The 26,050-nt window shown below is 38.5% G+C and overlaps 1 protein-coding gene across 1 annotated transcript; it reads left to right on the top strand.

Annotated features, from left to right (window-relative positions):
- The first annotated feature begins 22,456 nt into the window (after positions 1-22,456).
- On the top strand, positions 22,457-25,617 carry LOC145134112 (AT-hook motif nuclear-localized protein 14-like). The gene is made up of 6 exons (XM_079069021.1): positions 22,457-22,897; positions 23,137-23,189; positions 23,260-23,391; positions 23,475-23,627; positions 24,978-25,227; positions 25,349-25,617. The coding sequence occupies exons 1-6, from the start codon at positions 22,501-22,503 to the stop codon at positions 25,408-25,410; spliced, it is 1,047 nt and encodes a 348-aa protein (XP_078925147.1). The 5' UTR covers positions 22,457-22,500; the 3' UTR covers positions 25,411-25,617.
- The last annotated feature ends 433 nt before the right edge of the window (positions 25,618-26,050 follow it).

Below are 26,050 nucleotides of genomic sequence, written 5' to 3' on the forward strand. Positions count from 1 at the left end.
TGAGGGTCACATCGTGGTCCATCATTTAGTACTCTCTAACGAACTCACTATATGATTCAGGAAGCGACTGAAGAACCCAGTCAACAACCAACATCTCTGAGATATCGACACCCATCATCCTCAACCTATCAATGTGTGACTTCATCTCTAAGATGTGTGCACACACAGGTTTCCCATCTTCGTGTTTACTTGCCAAAAGGGCTTGAGTGAGCTTGAACTTTTCAAGCCTTCGAACTTGTGGGTTAGGGAGAATAATTGGAGGAGGTGGAGAAAGTGAAGCATGACTCTCATTTCCTTGATCGTATCGTGGAACGTCATCTTCATTTGGAAAGCTTATTCCAAGGGACTTGGGAAGACCATTGTAAGATTTAGACATCTACAAAACGGGAGAAAATTCAAGTTAGTTGATAAGAATCCTTGATGTAACACCCAAATGAAACATCAAGGCTAGGATCCAACACAACATTCTACAACCTAGAAGAGGGATGTCGTAATCTAGTTGCAGAATAATTGAAGGTAGGTAAATGACGATTTACCAATTTCCACCATGAAAAACAAAAATGAAGTTTAAGTTTTAAATGAATTGAAACTCCTAGATCTTTTGAGATTCATTGAACTTTTCAATGGCATGTTTAATCTCGATTATGCCCTTCAGGTTTGCGACTGGGATGCCGAGGATCAAAAACAAGGTGTGAATAACCGTGCGAATCACGTGGTGCACCCAATGCTACTATCACCTAATCAATGTGTCGGTTAGCCACACACGCTCCATTGATCTACGATAAACACCGAGCCACCCTTCGCCACTAATGTCAATCCCAAATTAGTGTGCCGGTTAACCACACACGCTCCACTAACGTTTGACAAGGGTACGAAGTGTAATTCCATGGATTAGTATACAATTTCACATTTTTCCTAAAGTAACTATGATTTGGGAATTTGTAAAAGCATGTAGTTACTTTGTACTTCATTATACTTATAATGGAAGGTTTCGTCCTATCCTACCCGTTCGGCTAACGACCCTCCACTAGTCAAGAGTGCGGTGGGTAAGAGTGGATACCCATTCAATCGCCATTTTATAGGCAATTTCCTTAAACACCCCTTATAGACCAGCTTCGTGAATAAGGCTTACTAACGGTAAGACTGACTGTTTACTTATACATATATAATATTAGACTTTTAATGTCATATATACATAGTATAGGGTGTATTTTACACTTTTAAAATACTAGGTGGTCTAATTTAATAAATTATACTTTTAATTTAATTAAATGTAAACCAAAACTTTATGGATTTATTAACTCTCTTTTAATTATACACTTTAATTAATTAACAAAACCATAAGGGTGTAATTTGAACTTTTCAAAATACGAGGGTTTTAGAATTTAACATTTCAAAATTAAACTTTTAATCAACTTTTAAATTTCAAAACTTGAGGGCAAGTTTTGAAACTTTTCAAAAAAAATTTGGGATTAGAATTTAAATATTTCAAAATTAACTTTTAATCAAAAATTTAAATTCCAAAACTTGAGGGCAAGTTTTGAAACTTTTCAAAACATTAGGGTTTAACTATTCAAATTTCAAAAACAAAACTTTTAAGTTCAAATTTAAACTATAAAACCTAAAGGGGAAAATTGAAACTTTTTCACAAGATAATTCAAATCTAAATTACAAATAATCAATATTTATCTAATAAAACAAAAGATTATCTAAATTTTGACAATTATCTTCCATTTTGGCCAGGATAATCACCATATATAAATAAAATTCGGATTTTATTGATAAAAACTGTTTTGGTAATTATCCCACATCAAAATAGGCAAGAAAATCGCAAAAACAGGCTGCCAGATCCATGGACTCGTCGAGTCAGGGACTGGACTCGCCGAGTCGGCCTGACTCGCCGAGTTCATCCACTGACTTGCCGAGTCAGAAAGGCAGATGGCAAAAAACTTCGTTTTTCAAGCAAAAATCGATCAATCAAGCATCAAATTCACTAACAAACAGCCCTAGGCTCTGATACCACTGATAGGTTTCGAGCAATACATCATTCCTATGGTGTACATGCAAACCCTAATAGCTTTGGATCTAGTTTGTCTAATAAACATGCAATTGATAATCCAAAGCCATAAACCCTAGATCTAATGAACAATAACTGAAATTAGGGTTTAGATCTTACCTTTGATTGTTATATAGCAATAACAATCAATCCTTGGCTTCATAAAACTTAGTGCCTCAAGTGTTGCACCTCTAATGGAGTCACAAACACCACTAAGCAACTTGGGTGAAGAGGGAGGAGAGAGGAGGCACCAAAAACGGCTGGAAACCCTAAAAGAAGTATTCACCACGTTTTTGGGGCATAGGGGTCCTTTATATACATGTAGGCTATTAGGGTTTACAACTAGGAAACCCTAATCTGGCTGCTTAAGCCCTAAGCAGCCCATGGACTCCTTTAACATATCCATTGGACGATTTCTAATGGGCTTCCCATAGAATTTGTCCAACCTATATTATTTAGGTAATCCATAGCCCAATTGCAATTATCTTATAATTACACATCCAGTCCCCTAAGTTTAATTAATCTCTTTTAGTCACTAAATTAATTCTTAATTAATTCTTGACTAATATTAATTAAACAATATGATTTTTTCTTTAATATATTATTCTTATAATATATTAATAAATCATAATTAAACCTTTCTCTCCTTAATTCATCCTACAAGTTGCTATGGTGAAGGCAACCCAAAAGGACCATGCTCATAATCGGGTCAAGTACATACCAAAATAGTTATGGACTTAGACACTAATCCAACATTAAGATCATCACTCTTTGCATGAACAAAAGAGTTTACGGTCCTATGAATCTTCATAGACTGTAAACCCTTATAAAGGGTGTTCTTATACCCTTTACCCTTCCTAAGGCTAAGCATGGTCCCTAGAATCCGATACCTTTGAATGAAGCCCTTGAAAACCATCATTTGTGCAAGATTGATGAGTTTACGGTTGTATCTCCTTAGACCGTACACCCTTCAATGACCGTAAACCCATGAACCGTACACCCTTCAATGACCGTAAACCCATGAACCGTACACCCTTCAATGACCGTAAACCTTATGACCATAAGGTCATTAGACCGTGAACCCATGGAACCGTAAACACATAGGACCGTGAACCATTTTGACCGTAAAACCTTATGGTCATGCCACTTGCACCGTAAACTCCTATGTGAGGCCATACTTCCCTTATATGCAACCCTATGTGGTGTAACACTTCATTACAAGTGTTTCCTAATCCCTAAGGATGTTCCATTTCATGATTAGTGGTTATAAACACTAATTATATACCTATATGTGTCATTATATGCTTATTTGGATCCGTGTGTGTGTGCTCAAGCCTTCACTTGACACTTGGCATCTTTACCGATCTTACAATTGCATCACTCAATACATGTGAGTTCATACCCCTACGCTTTTTCCGAGTTTTTCATGCTTTCAGGGGGGAATACAAGCAAAAGTACAAGGAAACTTGTGCTCAAAATATATTATTTTGTTTAAGATAATTATATTTCTAGTATGCTTTTAACATGGAAAACAGTTTTTACCAAACGATTAAGAAATCAACTCGTAGAAACAGTTTTCAAAACTAGAGCAATGACTTATGAATCACGTAGTAAAATGTATCATTTTATAAAGAATTCATGTTAATCATAAAAGGATTTTTGTTTATATTATTACTTGTAAATTTGTTAGTCTAAGTTGGAGACACGTCCTTGGTAACACTCCCACAGAATCAGAGTGTAGGACTAGCACTTGTGACCAGAGTCTCTTGTAGGGAGAGCATGACTGTTGTGTATAGATCTATACGGGACTGACTATCCCGCACCTCGCTGCTAGCTACAGTGGGACCGACAGGTCTACAGGTGACGAAGTCATTAAGGATATCGGCCGTTGCTAGCCATATCCAGTCAGTTATGGTCATGACCCTCACAACGTAGATAGCAGAGATTTACTTTTGTAATAATGAATCAAGCGAACTAACCTCAAAGTAATAACCAATTTAATTACTGGAGGGTGTTAATAATAATATCTTCAGGACTTAGTTCATCACGGTTTTCTTTTATTTAGTTTTTAAAGCTAATGTACCTCTCTGAGTGTAACCAGGGTTTTTAAAAGAAAACTGCTTTTATTAATACGAGTATGGTAGATACTTGCATACCTCAGTTTAAAACGAATAATCAACCATCAACCTTTAGGGAAAATATAGGATTTTCCCGGGATAAACCGGCTATTCAAAACGGATTTGTTTATCATGTAATCAACGGATATTCATATTCATTCCACGACACCTTGGATTGTACGTATCTTGGTACGAATCTGGACGTCATGGAAGGAATGGGTTTTCAAACATGTTTTTATTAAGAAAATATAGGATTTTCTTGAGGAACACTTTTTCAAAAGGGTCAAAGAACATTTTCCATCAAAAACTAAACGCTTATGAACTCACCAGCTTTATGCTGATATTCTTTCAAAACTGCTTGTATTCTCAGGGAATTAGTAGACAGGTACTTCCAGGAATTTGGAGAAGTCGGAGCGTTAGAGTCACGTCTTTCCATTTTACTTTTGATATGAACAAAACTATGTATTAAACAATGTAAACCTTTTTCATATATGTATTCAATGTCTGGTTGTGTTTACTATGCTTGCTATGATACAATTGTTGTGATACTACGCATGACGTCAACCACCCCCGAACGTTTCCGCCGTTCCGGTTTGGGGGTGTGAGAACTTCCCGTTTCTGGCAGAAGTTCCATGAGGAACCGGGCACAAGGTTACATTCCAGCACTACATATCATCCGCAGACTGATGACCAGAGTGAACGGACTATACAGATCCTTGAGGATATGTTGTGGGCCTGTGTTATTGATTTTGGTAGGAGTTAGGATTCCTACCTACCTATTGCAGAGTTCTCCTACAACAACATTTATCACTCCAGTATTGGTGCTCCTCCATTTGAGCTCTTGTATGGTCGAAGATGTCGCACCCCGGTTTGTTGGGGAGAGGTTGGTCACATGGTTATGGGAAGGACCGAAGTAGTCCTTCAGACCATAGAGCTTATTCAACAGATCAGGTAGATACTGCAGGCCGCTCAAAGTCGGCAAAAGAGCTATGCCGACCGACGCCGTTCAGAGTTGGAGTTTCAGGTCGGCGATATGGTGCTCCTGAAGTCCTCACCCTGGAAATATGGGATACGCTTCAGAAAGAGGGTGAAATTGGGTCCGCAGTTTATTGGACCTTTTTGGGTGATTTCCAGGGTTGGCAAGGTAGCTTATAGTTTGGATTTGTCGAGCGAGCTCAGTCAGATCCACAACACTTTCCATGTCTCTCAGTTATGGAAGTGTGTGTTGGACAACGAGATAGTGGTTCTGTTGGATGATATCCAGGTCTATGAGCGCCTGAACTATGTTGAGAGACCGGTGGCTATCCTAGAAAGGACGATGAAGGTCCTGCGTAACAAGGAGATACCTTTGGTAAAGGTACATTGGCAGCATCAGAGAGGCTTTGAGTGGACCTGGGAGCCGGAGGCTGAGATGCGAGAGCATTATCCTGAGTTATTTGCCGCAACCGATTTTGAGGATGAAGTCTAGATCAAGTGGGGGAGAATTGTAACATCCCGATGATGAGGTACTTCTAAATTTGATCCTATAATTGAATTATATTGCATTTTGGTCCCTAAGCGTAAGAAAGAGTGCAAAAGGGCCCATAATGGTATTTTGGTAAAATTTGGGACTGGAGGAGTACGATGTGTGTACGTGTGTACACTAAGCATACTAAGGCGCGCCTTAGTACACTAGGCGTACACTTCGTACGCAGGGCGTACATAGAAATCATGCAAACCCTAATTTTAGGGTTTTGGTTAATATTTAAGCATCCTTATGGACTTATATCCTCTTCTTATCTAGCCTCCTTCTGTGATTTCGACCCTCAAGCAACCGTAGAGCAGGAGAGAGCAAATTTTGAGCCTTTAAGAGAGTTTTGGAGTGGTTTTGAAGAAAGACGAAGGTGGTGTGAAGATCATGGAGTTAAGTGCACTTTGGATTTGGGATTTCTACTTGGTTTGCAACATCTTGAAGGTATAAAGCTTGCATCTTTACCACTCCATCTTGTAGGTCTAGGTTTTTGCTCTTTCAAGTCCCTTTTTGGTCCCAAAATGATGATTCATGAACATAGCATGTTCTTGACCCATTAAGTTGTCCTTTCAGACCTTTGGAGAGGTCTTGAGTCATAAAAATGGGTTCCAAATGGTTGGTTTTGCTCCATGCATCACTTAGAAGGTCTTAATGGATTAAGAAGTTGATTTAAGCACTTAATGGACATGCAAAGTCATAAAGTTGGAGACTTTATGATTCTTGAGGGTATTTTAGCCATGGATCTGAAAGATGGACGTGAGTGCTTAAGCTATTAAGCAATTAATGAGATTTTTGGGCTTCTGGGAGTACGCCCCGCATACGAGGTCAACCACCCCGATGGTGGTCAACATGCGAGTACGCCTAACGTACCTTTGGAGTACGCCCCGCGTACTTACTCTGTGGTGACTAGGTTGGGTTGTCTCAGTTGACTCAGTTGGTTTGACCAGTTTGAATTTGACTTTGACTATGTTTGACCAAGTTCGACCTTAGGGCATTTTGGGTATTTTGGTATGTTGATTGTGATTAGTCAATTGGTTGGATAGGTGACGCTTAGAGCTGAGATTCGGAGTCGAGGCCTCATCAGCTTTTGTCCAGTTTGTGAGGTGAGTTTCCCTCACTGTACTTACGGGTCGAAGGCACAAATATCGGCCCATTGGATTAGATATCCTGTTATGTCATAATATGTTATCATGCTTTAGTGATTTGTTAGATCGGTATCCTGGTATATAGGATGATGCTATGCTTAGTGATCTGTGAGATTTGTCTGATTGTCTACTGACTGTGTATATGTATGTTTATCTGTTATGTATATGTCGACATGTTGTGTGTGGTTGGGTTGAGGCGGACCAGTGTAGACTGAAGGCCAAGAGAACCAGGGCGTCCCAGATAGACTGCAGGCCTGAGAGGCGTACCAGTCAGGCCGAAGGCCCAGAGAACGGTTTAGATAGGATGAAGGTCTGGTGAGGCGTTTCAGTCATGCTGAAGGTTCTGTGAGAGTTCCAGATAGTTTGTAGGCCGTTATAGCATTCCAGTCAGGCTGAAGGCTCTATATGCATGTTGTTTGTTATTATGTTTATGTGGTGGTACTTTGGGGGAACTCACTAAGCGTTGGCTTACAGTTTTGGGATATGTTTCAGGTACTTCGGATGACTGTGGGAAGGCGAAGGCGTGACCGTACACATCCTCTTGTTTATGACCTATGATTTTGGGAGACTATGATGTTTGGAAAATGATTTGAAAACTATGATTTGTAAACATTTTATGAATTTGGGTTGAAGGCACCAATGCCTACCCAATTGGATTATTATCCTTCTATACCTTGATTGATGATATGATGAGTATGGGGTAGATCTATGATGTTATATCATAGCTGCTGATATGCTTAGACCGGTAGATCTTTAGGACTACCTGTGATTTATGTCTGCATGATTATCCGTCTATTGAATATGTTTGTTATTTGTTATAAGTCGACATATTGTGTTGGGTTGAGACTTTACTGCTATGTGCATGAGTCAACAGACCGGGGGTATTCCAGTCTGATGACTGAGTGGACCCGAGGGTATTCCAGTCCGATGACTGAGTGGGCCTGATGTATATTGGTATTCCAGTCCGATTACTAAGTGGACGTGTTGTATATTGGCATTCCAATCCAATCACTGATTGGGCCAGGGGGTAATCCAACCCGATGGATGTGGACCCGTAGGTATTCCAGTCCGATGACTGATTGAACCCAACATGTTTGTTTGTTTATGATATATGTTTTGTGTGGTGGTACTCCGGGGGAACTCACTAAGCGTTGGCTTAAAGTTTTTGGTTATGGTTTCAGGTACTTCTAAGGATCGTGGGAAGGCGAAGGCGTGACCGTACACATACTGATTTTTATGTTGTTGATCTTGGGAGACTCGTTTTGAATAATGTTTTGAAAACAATGGTTTTGTAAACACTTTTATTAGTAAATGGGTTGTTTTGAAAGGTTTAAATTGGTTGTGATTTTTGATATGTTACATCCGTACACGTAGCAAGGAAGTCACAAACCCCAAGGGTCTAGTCTCGTCATCTGATTGTGGCAATGTGTATTTGTGGCCTTTCTAATGTTGCTCTTTCTGATGTTGTTGTTGCTGCAACTACCGTGATTGTTTATACTATAGAGATTCGAGGGGAGAGACATTTCCAGTATCGAGACTTTGAAAATACGAAGCCCCCAGAGTTTGATGGGGTTAGGGACCCGATTGTGGAGATGAGGTGGTTGTATAACGTGTCTTCACGTGTCCTTGCCCTGCTGACCAGAAGGTCAAGTGCGCCCTGAACCTTCTCCGGTTGGGCACGAAGGATTGGTGGAAATTGGTGACTGGTACTTACACTCTTGAGCAGAGAGCTGTTGTTACTTGGAAGTAGTTTTCGAAGATGTTATATGCGAGATACATTCCTTTAGTGGTGAGGGAGAGGTTGGCTCAGGAGTACTTGGATCTGAGACTGAAGACTGAGACAGTGACGGAGATCACCAAGATGTTTACTGAGATGGCTCTTTTCTGCCATGAGTTTGCTACTTCGGTGTAGGCTCAGATGACTCGGTACTTGAGCATGCTCAAGACGGATATTCGGCAGTTCGTGTCCACCCAGTGTTATGGTACCCTCGCTGAGCTTTAGGATGTCGCGAGGAGGCGGGAGATTTAGATAGAGATTTAGACGAGGGAGTTGAGGCAGGCCCCCTGTTCAGTCACAGCCTGCATCAAAGCGGTTCAAGCAGGTTGATTCAAGATCTAGGGGACAGATGGGCTGCACTTGTGGCAAGTGCGACAAGGTTCATGAAGGTGCTTGTCGATCATCATCTGGATGCCACAAATATGGCAAGGATAGGCATTATACCAAGGATTATCGTCAGCAGGACCTAATACCGAGCGCCATGATTTGTTATCACTATGATCAGGTGGCCCATGTGAAGGCCCAATGTCCACTGCCCGTGGCTAGGCCGGCGCAGGCTCCAACGCCAGCCACTCTGGGGATCACAAATGGACACCAAGGTAGGGCGGAGCCCCCGAGGGCTCGAGGTTGTGCTTTCCAGCTCACTGCAGAGGAGCCACGGCGGCGCCGGACATTGTTACTGGTATGTTTTCATTAATTATTCTGTTAGTTATTTTATGGTATGCTTATGTTGTGATACTATTAGGTACCTTCTTAGTGAACTCTTTTTCTGCTCTTGTGCTTTTTGACTCGGGTGTGGGTCGGTCCTTTATATCTCGGTCCTTCAGTAGGAGTGTTGATATGACTCTTGGTGTGTTCGAGTGTCCGTTGCGGGCTTCTATCGCCAACAAACACGAGGTTTCTACATCGATCGTTTATCAGGGTTATGTCTTGGAGATTTATGGGGTGCCTTATCCGATTGATCTGATTCCTATCCCCATAGGGGATGTGTGCGTAATAGCAGGGATGGATTGGCTGAGCAGGTTTGGGGCTATGATTGACTGCGAGGGTCAGCAGGTGGTAGTTCGAACCCCAAGTGGGGGAGAAATTTTTATTTATGGAGAGCGTACCAGGATTGGGTCAGCCTTTTGTTCTGTTGCCAGTGCTCGGCAGTATATTCAACATGGTTGTATGGGTTATCTTGCATATGTGATTGATACTCGAGCTGGGAAGCAAGTTTCAGTTTCGGATGTGCCTATTATTAGAGAGTTTGCTGATGTGTTCCCGAAGGAGTTACCTGGTGTGCCTCCTGAGAGGAAGGTTGAGTTCAGGATCGACTTGGTTCTAGGTGCGGCTCCAATTGCTAAGGAGTTGTACCGATTAGCACCACCTGATATACAAGAGTTGTCCTCACAGCTTCAGGAGCTGTTAGGCAAATAATTTATTAGGTCGAGCAGTTCGTCGTGGGGAGCATCGATTTTTTTGTTAAGAAGAAAGATGGTTGACACCGGATGTGCATTGATTACCCGGAGTTGAACAAGTTAACAGTAAAGAACCGTTACCCACGTTCGCGGATTAATTAACTATTCAATCAGTTGCAGGGTGCATCTTGGTTCTCTAAGATCGATTTGAGATCGGGGTATTATCAGATGAGGGTTAGAGAGGAGGAGGTGGAGAAGACCGCGTTTTGGAATCATTATGGTCATTACGAGTTCGTGGTTATGCCATTTGGGCTCACCAATGCGTCTAAGACATTTATGGATTTGATGAATCAGGTATGCATGACGATGCTCGATTGATCAATCATTGTTTTCATTGATGATATATTGGTGTATTTCAAGACCAGGGAGCAGCATGAGGAGCACCTTCGAGAGCTTCTGGGAGTTTTTAGGTGAGAACAGTTGTATACCAAGTTCTCGAAGTGTGAGTTTTGAGGTGAGAACGGTTGTATGCCAAGTTCTCGAAGTGTGAGTTTTGGTTACGAGAGGTCCAGTTCTTAGGGCATCTCGTTAACTTGGACGAATTGTGGTCGATCCGGCCAAGATTGAGGTTGTGATGCAGTGGCAGGTTCTGAAGTCTCCCACGGAGATCAGGAGTTTCTTGGTATTAGCAGGGTATTATCAGATATTTATTCAAGACTTCTCCAAGATTGTTGTACCCCTCACTCGTCTGACGAGGAAGGGCGTGGATTTCCGTTGGGGGCTTGAGCAGCAGGCTGCATTCGAGACTCTGAGACAGAAGTTATGTGAGGCCCCAATGTTGACCCTCCCTGAGGGTGTTGAAGATTTTGTGGTATTTTGTGATGCATCCATCATCAGCGTGGGGGCAGTTCTTATGCAGCGAGGGAGGGTTATTGCTTATGCTTCTCGGCAGCTGAAGTCGCATGACGTTCGTTATCTGAATCATGATTTGGAGCTGGGAGCATTGGTGTTCTCTCAAGATTTGACGACATTATTTGTATAGGGTCCGATGTACTATCTACACGGATCAAAAAAGTTTGAGATATCTCATGGATCAGCCGAATTTGAACATGAGACAACGTATGTGGCTTGACATAGTCAAGGATTATGACTGCGAGATTCTGTATCATCCAGGGAAAGCGAATGTGGTCGCTAATGTTTTGAGTCGCAAGACAGCTAGTTCTGCTATTGAGATCCTATGTATGAGGATTTCGATTGATTCGATGTTGTTGGATTTGATTAGGGAGGTTCAGGCTGAGGGATTCAAGAAAGAGAACTAGAAGCAAGAGCGAATCAGGGGCGAGATTGACAGGTTTTCTACCGACAGTCGTGGATTATTGACCTGGTGTGGTCGGGTATGGGTACCAGACTTTGGTGGGATTAGACAGACTATGTTGGAGGAGGCACACAATTCCAAGTTTTCGATACACCCTGGAGCCACCAAGATGTATCGGGATTTGAGACTTAGTTACTAGTGGTCGTGCATAAAGAGAGAGATAGCCTGGTATGTCGAGAGGTACACAACCTGTCAGATGGTCAAGGCCGAGCACCAGAGACTGCATGGTAAGTTGTGGCCATTGGAGTTTCACATGTGGAAATGGGAACATATTACTATGGATTTCTTCACAAAGTTACCTCGGACAACTAAGGGGTTTGATGCAATTTGGGTAATCGTTGATCGTCAGACCAAGAGTTCCCACTTCTTAGCTATTCGAGAGAGTTCCACAGCCGATAAATTCGCCGATGTGTATGTGTGCGAGATTATTTCTCGGCATCGTATTCCAATCTCCATTGTATCCAATCGAGATGTTTGGTTCACATCTCGTTTTTGGTAGAAGTTCCACGAGGAACTGGGTACGAGGTTGCATCTTAGCATTGCTTATCATCCACAGACTGACGGCCAGAGCAAAAGGACCATTTAGACACTTGAGGATATGTTGAGAGCCTGTGTCATAGCTTTCGGTAGGAGTTGGGACTCCTACCTGTTGGGTTTTGAGCATTCTAACACTTCCTAAGTGTACATGCAACCCTAATAAACCTTGGATCTATGTTTGTCTAAAATACATGCAAAATTTGTTTTCCAAGGTTTATAACTTATCTAGCATGGCATGGGGAACTTTTAAACATAAAAGAACTAGATGAATTACATACCTTTGTTTGTGAATTGATTCCTTAGGAGTTTGAGAGCCAAGCACCAAATGTGAATGCCTCAAATGGAAATCACAAATCACCACAAACTTGGAAAACTTATGAGAGAGTATATCTATGCTCTAGAAATCGGCCACCTTTCTTCACACACACTAGGGTGTCATTTCATGCATCACAAGCTTGTTTATATAGTGCACATGATTAGGGTAAACCCTAATAACCCATGTCTTTTCCTTTCCAAGGATCCATGGGTTAAGAGCTCCATGGATCATCCATGGACTCCCATATAAGCTTAGCCCATTACCATAATGAGTGTTAGCCCACACTATATAAATACAATAGCCCATGTTTAATTAGTCACCATTTGATCACTAAATTAATTCATAATTAATTTAAGACGAATACTAATTAAATAATACAATTTCATATTAATATATTATAACTCATAATATATTAATAAGCTGCAAATATACTCTTCTCATAATGTTATCCATATAAATAGTTCGGGTGAAGTGCAACCCAAATGGACCATGCCGGGTCGGGTCAAGTATATACCAAATAAGTTATGGACTTAGACACCTTATCCAACAGTCTCCCACTTAGATAAGTCTAATAACTATATTTGCCTATATGACTTCAGGAACCAATCGGCAATCGTAGCTCTCGAAAACTCTGTTGAACTATGAAGCGCCATTTTAGATAAGTGATCATATAATCCTCTGCTCTCATGATATCAGCCGGACAAATACATGGAACAATGTCTTACTTATTGTCCAGCAGTTTGTTTCCCGATTTCCGATTTGTTTGACAAAGAACTTAATCGAACACATCAATTTAGTTCTGACCGGGCCCGGTACATAGGTCAAAACAAAATCATCGAGGGGCCCAGATATCGCTTCTAATCCTCCAAGGACTAGAAGGAATAGATAAACTTCGACTCATATACTTGTTTCTGCTACTTGTTGAATTATACACAAAGTCACGTTTTATAACATCAAGTTACTGATGCGTTTTCGTGCAATTAATGTACAACCAACTCATAGGTAACAACTCATATCTCTAGGTTTGAAGACTTATATGATATTACCGTCTCACGATCACTCGAGATAAATTCCATGAAGTGAGTATGGGTTGAATCCAATACTCATAACTTATGAGCACTCATGAGTGTTGTAGCCATGTCCAACATCTTAGACCTCTACAACCAACTCATGACAGTCTTGATTCATATCTACTTCCAACATATGACCGACTGTGGATGGTTTGAATAACTTAATCATTCGGAAAGAATAACGTAGTTATTATGGAAGTCAAAACATGCAAAGTGAAACACAAGAATAATTGAATCCCATGGTCTCAGCACTTATGAATATAAATAAAACACCTTTTATTCATCACCATATTGATTCCACATTATTCTGTTTCGATTTATCAACTTAACACTTGAATTAAAACAATAGTTGTCCCATGCTCCAAGCATGTACACTATGTTTTCTAAACAATAATCATGCCATACACCAAGTGTGCACACTATGTTTGTCTATGATCTTTACTTTGTGAAGTAGATCAATTGAACATGATTCCAATGATGCTCATTTCACAGTCTCAAATCCTTACCGTAAATGAAAGAATACCAAATTCTTGTCATTTACTGTAATCTGTTAGATTCCAAACTTATATGCATTGATCCTCTTGCAATGACTATGCACAAAAGTTTACAAAACTTGTCAACAGTCATTACAGAGTATTCCAAAGGAGGTCACTTCTATGGAAACGAACTCTCATATTCAAAGTACATTGCTTTGAACATCCTTCTTGCATAAAAGTTTCTAACTTTCTCATAGATTCTTAATATCCAACTCCCAATATGGAAAATTTCCATATTCCCATTTTGATTATCATATCTGAACAAGAGCTACCTCTTTTCAGAATATATCCATATGGTCCTTCCAAAATTTAACACTATACTTCCAACTGTCCCTGAGCAACCAATCTTTGGTGAACCTTAGATTGTCCTCGACAATTGCTTAATCATTTTAGTCTTATCTAATTCTAGACTTTTCCCTTCTTAATGCTTTGAGCATTTGGAAAATTTAGAAAGGATGAATATTATAGCACATGTGACCGATCCTATACCCGAAGCATATGGGACACGATTCACGATGTCTCACATAAAGACCTGATACTAGATCAGTATTTTGCTACAATATTTTTTTTTATTTACCATGTTTTCAAAAAACGACTATGAAGAGGGATGTCGTAATCATAATCGAATTTGAGAACGCAATATATATAGAATTTCCTTATGTTGAACCATTCCAACATAAAATTCGTATATATATCCTTGACTAAAGATGATTGAAATCTCAATCTAAACTTTTAGGATTGAAATGAAGTATAATCTTCTCTCCCTTAATTATAGCAAAACAACCTTTTCCAAGTGAAATTCTTGTTTTCTATAATTAACAATACTCATCATAATTGATTATGCTCCCACTAGCATAATAATTATTTAGCACAACAATTATGCTCCCACTAGCTTTGACATGTACTCAGAAATCGACTTCTAGAAATCAATACTTTATTGACTTTCATCACCAAAGTTCAGACTTCTGATACGATATGCTTCGAAAAAACTTTATATAAGCTTCTCAGACTCATACATCTTTCTTTAGATAGCTCACATGTGTGTCTAAACAATTATGAAGAGGGATGCCGTAATCATAATGTTTAGACCTGTTTGCCATTTCTCACAAGTCCATGTTAGTGTGTCGGTTAACCACACACGCTCCACTAACGACTTTGAGAATGCAAACAACACAATTGCTATCTACTTAAAATCTACTTAGTGATAGCGTTTCCTCACCATCATTTTCATGAATCGGAAAAAACCTTATGACACTTAGATTTTATGATGTATGTGTTCCTATCCATATGAATTTGTCAAAACCGTAATCAAAAGACAAGGTTAGTGACAAACTCAAAACATATGGATTGAACTTGTTCAATCTTGATTTCTTGCCTCTTGGTAGCCCAAGGGCCCACCATTGCTTCCAAGTTGTTATGCACACAATTGAGAACTCACAGAACTCACATACATAGTCAACTGTACCGGAATAGGCACAGGAACAAGAATTATGTCAACACGATAGGTTACAAACCTCAAGTCGTGTGCTAGCGATAAACTATAGGTTTTATCCTTGATTAGCTCTTGAAACTCTGAAGACCTTTAAGACTCCCACTGTCCTCTTGACATGCAAGTTTCTCTTTGTCAAGAATCATTCCTTGACAACCAAACAAACATTCAAGAGTCCGTGCGGATTCTTATCAAGATAAACACTTCACACAATTGATGTCAGTTGGTCTTTGTTTTATCCAAAACATCACAACTTACCAATTTCAAATGTACAAGAGTAGAAAACATTTTACTCTTACATTTGACAAGTGTTATAAACCTTCTTTAAGATGTGTCACTCAAGTTACAATCTTGGAGTATGACTCTAAGACTTGTTTTTGGAACGAAGTATGATTCATCTTCTTGATTTTAACCATTCCAACAATTCATGAATCCTCTTCTTAGCCATAAAATTCACTAAGATGTCCTTAGAGGATGAATTGTGACATGGTTTCTTAATCATTAAGATGATCATAAAACAAGATACTAAAGTACTCTCCCATCTTTTCAGATTTGAGAAACTTTTATCTTTCTGCCCAATTTGATTCTTCCCATTCGTCTTGCCATACATTGAAACTTTTCCAATGTTTCAGAATTGTACTTCAACTTGTAGGTACAACCATCTTTACTAAACTTTAGTAAATCATGACGAATAGTCTTTATCGATCTTTGTGGTGGACTTTGACCTGCACACACCCAGTGTATCCGATCCTTTAGTCTTTCACCTGTCTCACATATACATGTGGTCAGGGAATTAGTCTTAACTTTCCAAAAATGAAAATTCTCATTCATCATGCAATACAACCTGCATGATTCCAAGTTTCAGTCCAATTGAAACCTTGGGTGATGAGAATCTTTCCTTATTTGATAAATTTAGACACTACCACTAATGAAAGAATCAAATGCACATTTCCATTATTGCTAGAACCATACAAACATCATTTTTTCATAAAATGCCATTGCAAGGAGATATAATAAAATAAAACAAAATTTTATTTATTTATAAATGCGGAAAAACTTTTTCCTTACAATGCAACTTTAAATGAAAACTATGCTATTACATATCTTCTAGCAATCTATCATAACTCTTATGTAGCAGCTCAAGAATCCGATCTTCGAACCATCCATATTCGCTATCAGATTCAACATACTCCTTTTATTAAGTGTCCTTCCCTTTGCTTGATCCTGCCAGACACCAAAATTTAACCGAGTCACATTTTGTATTAAGAATCATCAATAAGGAACTTAACAGAGTTAGATAGTGGACTTACCTGAAGCAGAGTCAAACCTTTTGTTTCTACTTGCTTTCAGATCTTTTAGGTATTCAGGGCAACTTCGTTTCCAATGTCCCTTCTCATGACAATAAAAACATATAGACTCTTTGGGAATGGTACATGAGATTATCATAGACTTAGCCTTTCCCTTTGCCTTTTGGTCAACCGGGTTGACCAAGGCCGATTCCTTTCCATTGGGAAGAAAAGGCTTTTCTGGACTTCCAATGTTGCCATTTTCAATGTCCATGGAAGTTTGAGAAATAGACCTTCCACCCATATTTGCTTGACCATTGCGCCACATCATTTCTGACTCAGCAGCAACAAGCAAATAAGATAGATCTATTAGGGTCATGTCGTGATCTATCACATAGTAGTCTTTAATGAACTCACTATATGAATCTGGGAGTGACTGAAGAACCCAGTCAATAGCCAACTTCCTTGGGACAACGACACCCAACATTCTCAATCTGTCAAAATGTGACTTCATTCCTAAGACATGAGTGCACACAGGTCTTCCATCCTTATGTTTCATTGCTAGTAGGGCTTGAGTGACCTTGAATTTTTCAAGTCTTCGAGCTTGTGGGTCAGGGAGAATAAATGGAGGAGGTGGAGGTAGAGAAGTATGATTTCCATGAGATTTGGGAAGATCACAATTGTCTAAACCAGACATCTACAATGGGAGATATTCAAGTTAGTTGATTTTAAGTCCTTAATATAACACCCAATATGAAATATTAACGCTAGGACCCAACACAATATTTTATAACTTGGAAGAGGGATGCCGTAATCCAAGCTATAAAATATTTGAAGGTAGGTGAATGACGATTCACCAATTTCCACCATAAAAAACGAAATAAATTATTAAGTTTTAATTGGATTTGAAACTCCTAGATCTTTTGAGATTCATTGAACTTTCAATGGCATGTTTCAATCTCGATTGTGCCCTTCAGGTTTTGTGACCGGGATGTCGAGGATCACAAAACAAGGTGTGAATAACCATGCAAACTCACTTGGTACCCTTAACATTATCACCTAATCGATGTGCCGGTTAACCACACACGCTCCACCGATCTATGATAAACATTAAGTCACCCTTCGTGATCCTTACTAGTCCAAGTTAGTGTGCCGGTTAACCACACACGCTCCACCAACGACTTGGTAAGGTACAAAGTGTGAATTTCATGGGTTAGCACCATATTCACATTTTCCTAAAGTAACTAAGATTGGGAATTTATAAAAAGGTTTAGTTACTTTATAATATTCATTATACTTTTAATGAGAATTTAAAGTCATTGTCCTACCCGTTCGGCTAACGACCCTCCACCGATCAAGGAAGCGGTGGGTGAGAATGGACACCCATTAAGTTGCCATTTTATAGGCAACAACCTTATACCCCCCTTATAGACCAGCTTCGTGAATGAGGCCTACTAACGGTAAAACGACTTGATCTTATACATATATATAATAATTAACCATTAATGTTATAAATAGTATAAGGGTTGTATTTTAACTTTTAAAACTCTAAGGGTTGGAATTAAAGTATATTAAAGTGTGTGTAACTTTACAAATTCCAAAACTTGAGGGCAAGTTTTGAAACTTTTCAAAACTTTTCATTTCATAACTTATGAGTTAATGGTTCATAAAAATGAAGACTCTTCATTTTTATGTAACTTATGTGTTTAAATGTGTGTTTAAAAGAAAGTGACCTTTGGATATCCATAACTTGAGGACAAATTATGGACTCCATTAAAACACATAAATGATCAAGAATTAATGATAAACAATTCAGCAAATAATTCCTATCATTTTTCTAAACTCATAAGAACATGAACATGATCATCAAGATTTCAAGAATTATATGAGCACATAAAATCATGGAATTTTGATATAAGCCATTGTAAATGGATTAGCATAAACATTACACCATCTAAAACAGGTTTTAAAACACCAAAACAGTTTAGGATAATGTTTCTAGTCCATTTCCAGCAACAAAAGTCGAAAATCTGCTGTCAGTTCATTCTACTCGTCGAGTGCACGAACCTACTCGACGAGTAGGATGAATTTTCACTTGGACTCGTCGAGTCCCCCCATGGACTCGGCGAGTCCACTGTTCAGACAGCAAACAATTTCGATTTTTAACACAATTTTGCATCAAGTATCAACAAACAAGCCTAGTCTCTGATACCACTGTTGGGTTTTGAGCATTCTAACACTTCCTAAGTGTACATGCAACCCTAATAAACCTTGGATCTATGTTTGTCTAAAATACATCCAAAATTTGTTTTCCAAGGTTTATAACTTATCTAGCATGGCATGGGGAACTTTTAAACATAAAAGAACTAGATGAATTACATACCTTTTTTTGTGAATTGATTCCTTAGGAGTTTGAGAGCCAAGCACCAATAATGTGAATGCCTCAAATGGAAATCACAAATCACCACAAACTTGAAAAACTTATGAGAGAGTATATCTATGCTCTAGAAATCGGCCACCTTTCTTCACATACACTAGGGTGTCATTTCATGCATCACAAGCTTGTTTATATAGTGCACATGATTAGGGTAAACCCTAATAACCCATGTCTTTTCCTTTCCAAGGATCCATGGGTTAAGAGCTCCATGGATCATCCATGGACTCCCATATAAGCTTAGCCCATTACCATAATGAGTGTTAGCCCACACTATATAAATACAATAGCCCATGTTTAATTAGTCACCATTTGATCACTAAATTAATTCATAATTAATTTAAGACGAATACTAATTAAATAATATAATTTCATATTAATATATTATAACTTATAATATATTAATAAGCCGCAAATATACTCTTCTCATAATGTTATCCATATAAATAGTTCGGGTGAAGTGTAACCCAAATGGACCATGCCGGGTCGGGTCAAGTATATACCAAATAAGTTATGGACTTAGACACCTTATCCAACACTACCTTCCTCTGCCTGAGTTTTCTTACAACAACAACTATCACTCCAGTTTGGTGTGCCGCCATTCAAGATTCTCTATGGGCGGAAGTGTCGTACCCCAGTTTGTTGGGGAGAGGTTGGTCATAGAGTCATGGGAAGGACTGAGGTAGTCCTTCAGACGACAAGCATATTCAACAGATTAGACATAGACTACAGACAGCTCAAAGTCGGCAGAAAAGTTATGCCAGTAAGCGTCGATCTGAGTTGGAGTTCCAAGTCGGCGACATGGTTTTACTGAAGGTATCAACCTGGAAGGGTGTAATACGCTTCAGGAAGAGGGAAAGTTGGGGCCCTGATATATTGGGCCATTTCAAGTTATTGCCAGGGTTGGCAAGGTAGTTTACAAGCTGGATTTGCCTGAGGAGCTCGATCATATGCACAACACCTTCCATGTTTCTCAACTTCAGAAGTGTGTGGCTGATGACTCAGCAGTTGTTCCTCTGGATGATATTCAGGTTGATGATTGCAAGAACTATGTTGAGAGGCCAATGACGGTTTTGGATAGGAAGACGAAGACCTTGTGAAACAAGGTGGTTCCACTGGTCAAAGTTTAGTGAAAGCATCAGAAGGGTTTCGAGTGGACTTGGGAACCCGAGATGCAGAGATGTGGGAGCACTACCCTGAGTTGTTCATAGCAGCGGACTTCGAGGACGAAGTCTGATTCAAGTGGGGGAGAATTGTAACACTCAGGTCAGGTGAGCATTTTATCAAGTTTAAAATTAGGAATTTTAACCTGGCTCACGACGCGAGGGATGCTTGTCACGTCGTGAGGGGAATACTAGAAACACGCGTCACCTTTGGGCTTACTACGTGAGCACATATGGCTCACGACGTGATGTCGGTCTAAGGGGAAAACCCTAATTTTAGGGGTTTTATTTCTATATTTAAAGGAAGTGAGGGATATGGTTAGCCCACCCTCAACCCCCATCACCTCCTTGCACTCCCCTTTGAAACCCTAACATCCATATTTGATCTTGAGCTTATTTGTGGTGAATCTAGCCAAGAAGAAGAAGAGGAAGGGAATCTAGTCCATCATTTATGCATTCACGCCTCATCATCAATCATTTTCACACCTTCTGGACCTTTTGTGAGTTTCAAGTTCATTGCTTTATGAGTCTGTAAGCTTAGATCTAGATTTTTATGCTTTATCCTTCATATACAAGATGATGTAGTGGTTGGAATCCATAAAGTTGCCAACTTTATGGATCTCCAGTGTCCCTTGAGTAGTATAGATGCTAGATCTGTAATATGGTTGAGTTTTATGACTCTTGCGTGAGATTTGGTATCATTTCCTCTTTTTGTGCCCTAGTTAGTGTTTGGGACATGCATGTCCAAAAGCCATGATTTTTATAATGTTTTGGAGTAAATAAGATACTATGGAGGATTTGGTTGCTTATCCAAAAAGGGTTGAGAATTTTATTAAGCACTTTTGTTCAGAGCGTCCTCACGACGTGAGCACTTGGGGTGTCACGACGTGAGGATGGTGTTCCTCTGCTATTTTAACTTATTAGGTCAAGAAGTGACCGCTAGAGGGTTACGACGTGACGAGTGGCTATGGGACTTTCAAATGGGGATTTGAATTTGACTTTGACCAAGTTTGACTCAGGGGTATTATGAGTATTTTGAGTGGTAAATTGAGTTGGGTCACTGTTTTTGTATAGGTGATCTGTAGATTTAGTATCCGGAGCGGTGATTTGTTCAATTATCATTTTCAGACTGTGAGGTGAGTTTTTTCTCATTGTACTTGTGGGTCGAAGGCACTAATGCCCGACCTACTAGATTATATATCTTGGTATATAAGATGTTGCTATGTTGTAGTGAACTGTTAGATCTACATGTTTGTCTGATGACTGGTTATATGATTATCTGTTGATACATATCTGTTATTTGTTATGTATATATCAACATGGTATGGTGGGGTTGAGATTGTACTACTTTGTGCTGTCAGTCAACAGACCGGGGCATTCCAACCGAAAGGTTGTGGGTTGGGCACTACAACCGGAAGGTTGTGGGCCAGGGGTAATCCAACCAGGAGATTGTGGACCTAGTATGTATTAGGCAATCCAACCGAAAGGTTGTGGGTTGGGACATTCCAACCGGAAGGTTATGGGTCAGGGGTAATCTAACCAGGAGGTTGTGGACCCAGTATCTGTTTGATTATATGTTTGTCATACCTTGGGAGAACTCACTAAACTTTGACTTACAGTTTTGATTTATTGTTTCAGGTACTTCAGATGATCATGGCGAAGCGAATGCGTGATCGTGCACGTCCTCTGAATTTTATGTTATTGGATTTTTAGGATTACTCTGATTTATGAAATTATACTTTTGAAACAATGTTTTTGTAAACACTTATTGTCTTGGGGTTGTTTTTGAAAAATGAAAGTTTTATTCTGATTTTTGAGATGTTACACAAACTTAGATAAATACATTTTTTGAACACTTTGGTCATAAAAAAAATTCTAGGAAACGTGAGGGGTTTTATTTATTTATTTATTTTAAAAAAAAGGCTTACCGATGCCTAGAAGGTAACAAGCAAAATGAAAAGATCCGGAAAACTCACTACAAAAGAAAACTATTTAAAACGTTATGGAGTACTAATAATCTTACAAAAATTGAAGATGGTCTTATAAAAAAAATTAAAAATTAATCCACTACAATTTATAACTTGTCATTTTCTGTTTTGTTTTGTTTTCTTGGACATTTTAACCCTATCGAACTCGAGGAATCAAGGAGCGAGTCAACTCGGAATCAGTCGTTCGCAGGTCCACAGTCCACACGATGGCCAATTTCAAAAAACCTAAAAAAAGAAATCTTTAGAAAATAAAATAAAATAATTTCTTTAAAAAATATCTCCTCAAAACCAAAATAATCTAATGGAACCGGGTGACCATGGTCGAGGCTTTTACTACCACCACCAACAACCACCACCACCACAGCACCACCCTCACCCTCACCCTCACCAACAACCACCTTCTCAACCTCCAGCAGCCACCGGCAATGGGATCTTACCAAATACTAGCACAGATACACGATCCAGTCAAACGCTATATCCTCACAACTCTATCCCATCTGCCGTCTCTTCTCCATTACAGACCGGCGTACGGAGGAAGAGAGGGAGACCCAGAAAGTATAGCACGCCGGAGCAAGCTGCTGCTGCTAAGAGATTCTCCTCCTTGTCTTCTCCAACCTCAACTAGCAAAAAAGACACATCTCAGACTGTTGGGGGCTCCTCAACAACCACTTCTTCTTCTTCCAAGAAACCTTCTCTTGGTAGGGTTCTCTTTAAAATCTTCTGTAAATCTAAACATTATCCGTTTGACGCTCTTGAGTTTTTTTAAGCACTCTAGACTTCAAGGGTTTGTTGATTCTTGTTTTTACTATATTATGAATTTCCTTTCATTACATGATTGAATTAGGTGTTTACATTCTGAAATTTGGATTCTTGGCTCACTGATCTGAAACCTTACTTTGAATTGAATGTCGAAATAAATTTATTATCTTTATTTCAGGGAATGCTGGGCAAGGTTTTACACCTTACATGATAACAGTGACAGCTGGCGAGGTATGCATTGGTTATTTCAAGTTTCAACACTTTGATTTATGATTTTCATCATTTTGATTGAATTTCGTAGGATGTTAGCTACAAAATCATGTCATTTATGCAACAAAGCAAGCAAGAGATATGTGTGATATCAGCATCTGGTGTGATCTCTAATGCAACTCTACATCAGCCAGCCACATCTGGTGGCAACATTACTTATGAGGTTAAACCATTCATCTTTTTCATAACACAATTAAGAAATTGATGTAATCGAGTGATTTGATTTGTTTTATTTATTTATTTCAGGGTCGTTTTGACATTATATCACTATGTGGATCTTATGTGCGTGCTGATTTTGAAAGCAGGAGTGGTGGATTAAGTATCTGTTTGTGTAGTAATGATGGACAAATCATAGGAGGTGGTGTTGATGGACCTTTGATAGCTGCGGGCCCCGTGCAGGTAACATTCACCTCTAGCAACCAAGTTTTGGTCCATTGTTGTGGAATTTTCTATCTTTTGGTTTCAATTTTTTGTTGATGTGGTAAAAATAACCAAACACATCAAAAAGAAGTTGAGCCACATCAACAAAAGATACAAAATTTCATAACAATGGAACAAAAATATGCAAAATTTCACAACCATGGAAATTTTTTTTTGAAAGTTGAAAGGTTGCAGCTTCTGAAAAAAAGTTTGAGGCACCTGAATGGAACAAGTGTGAAACTTTGTTCCTTTAAAAGTAAAGAAAGGGCAAATTGCAGGAAATCGCAACATACTTTAACTTTTAACTTTTACGGGTTTTTACATTGTTTTAATGTTTTTACAGATTATATCAATATATTTACCTGGAGAACTAGTAACTAGTTACCATTTGATTATTTTGATTATGTGGCATCCTATAAATGATTCGGTGGCAATATAAATGCCAAATAAGCATCAAGAAATAACAGATAATAGATAAAAATAGACAAAGTTTTAGGGATTCGAACCCACTTCTCCTACATGCTAAGTAAATATTTTACCAATTAGGCTATACGCCCTTTTGTGTTTGTAACTTTATGTATAGACTTCATCTCCTGAAACTTTAACTTTTTATTAAATTTTCTGTTTTTTATTTGGTTTTATTTTTTGTAATATTTATTTTATAAACTTATTAAGACTTTTTTTTTTTTTTTTTCAAAACAAAGTTGTGCTATTGTTTTAAACTTACTTTTTGTTCATTATATAGTTTTATTAGGTTAGTTTGGGTTATATTTTATTTACTTTAATTTTTATTATCTAGTTTATATTTGGTCATTTTGGGTTGTATTTTGTTTATTTAAATTTCCTTATTGATAATCATATTAAACATAGTTTTGTAATAGGATTGAATATGTTTGAAAAATAGATAGTACAAAAATTAAATAATTAAATAATTTTACAAAATCTAAAGATTTAGGAGAGTAAGGTCAATAATTTTTTTTTGCAAACCAAAGAGGCATCTAGCGTAATTTGTAAAGCATTCACTTTGCATTTGGGAGGTGTTGGGTTCGAATAGCTACATCTTTTTCTTTTTCTTTTTAATTTGGTATTAGTTGAATGCTTATTTGGCATTTATATCGCCACATCATCATTAAATGGATGCCACATAATCAAATGGTAACTTGTTACCTCCTCCATGTTAAATAAAAGTGTATTGCCCATATCAACAAAATCAGAAAACTACATTGCTATTTCCTGCAATTTGCTCTAATAGAAACTGCATCAAACTCTATTTTGGGCTTTCTCCCTAGTTTTAAATTTTTATGCTCACCATTTACTCGGTTTTCCAAGGTAATTGTTGGTGCATTTGTTATAAGCAGTAAGAACACTGCTGCTGCTGCTGCTGTTACAAAAGAGGATGCTTCAGCCTTCCCATTGGCAACTGATTCCTCTGCAATGATTGGCAACTTGAATAATCATCAAAACAGTGACAAGTATCCATTCATCATCCAAAATGCAACCACCCCTTTGCCCTCTCCTCGATTATCTGACTGGAGGAGTAACAATGATTCAAGAAACACTTCTGGTTTTAATCTGTCAGGTATATTTTTCATGACTTTCTTTATAAATCAGGGAAAAAAAAAAACTTTGTTTGGAAGTAGGACACTTGAGGTTTGGTTGGGTAGATGTGTAAAATGGTATGTTTGGTGTTTGCATTGCAGGAAGAGTGAATCATGGAGAAAACCCTTCTCCAAATGAAGATATTTATCAATTCCGTGATTGACTACTTAATCAAGAAACTGGTTGAATCACTGTATAGTTTACCCCTGGCCCTTGATTTGTATTTGGTTATAATGATAATGGTATGCTCGGTTAGATTTTGATGGGATTTGCTTATGTATTTTCATTGCAGTAAGTAGTATTCTTGGGACTGGTTACAGATGCACACAATGTATTTAATGGATGTTTATTGTTTCTTTTTGTCCCTTTATCTTCTGTTTCAAGTATTTTCTTGTCTGAACAAATGATGTACTTATTATAAAAAATGCCACATTTGGCCTTTCCGGGGGAAATACAAGTAAAAAATAACCACATGTTTGTCCAGCCCAAAGAAGTGTTATCACAAATTCAAATTTTGGTATCAAATTTTTTTGCAGAACACCAATTTTTTTTTTTTTTTTTTCAAAATTCCTTTTTCGACAGTACCATTAACCATGACTCTTTAAAGTAAGTGGATTAACAATCACTTTCAATTTTGCCAAGTTTGAAAATTTTGGTTATAAACTAAGTAGTTATAAGGAAATCACGATCACTTTATATCTAACATATTGAAACAGAATTTGTTTGATCGAATATGAAGTTACAAAACAAAAATTTACAATATTTGTTTGTTGTGTAGGTGTGTAGGACATAGTTGATGAAGT

This window comes from Lactuca virosa, chromosome 8, assembly GCF_052849685.1.
Source record: "Lactuca virosa cultivar CGN04683 chromosome 8, Lactuca_virosa_CGN04683_v6, whole genome shotgun sequence".
Taxonomy (NCBI): domain Eukaryota; kingdom Viridiplantae; phylum Streptophyta; class Magnoliopsida; order Asterales; family Asteraceae; genus Lactuca; species Lactuca virosa.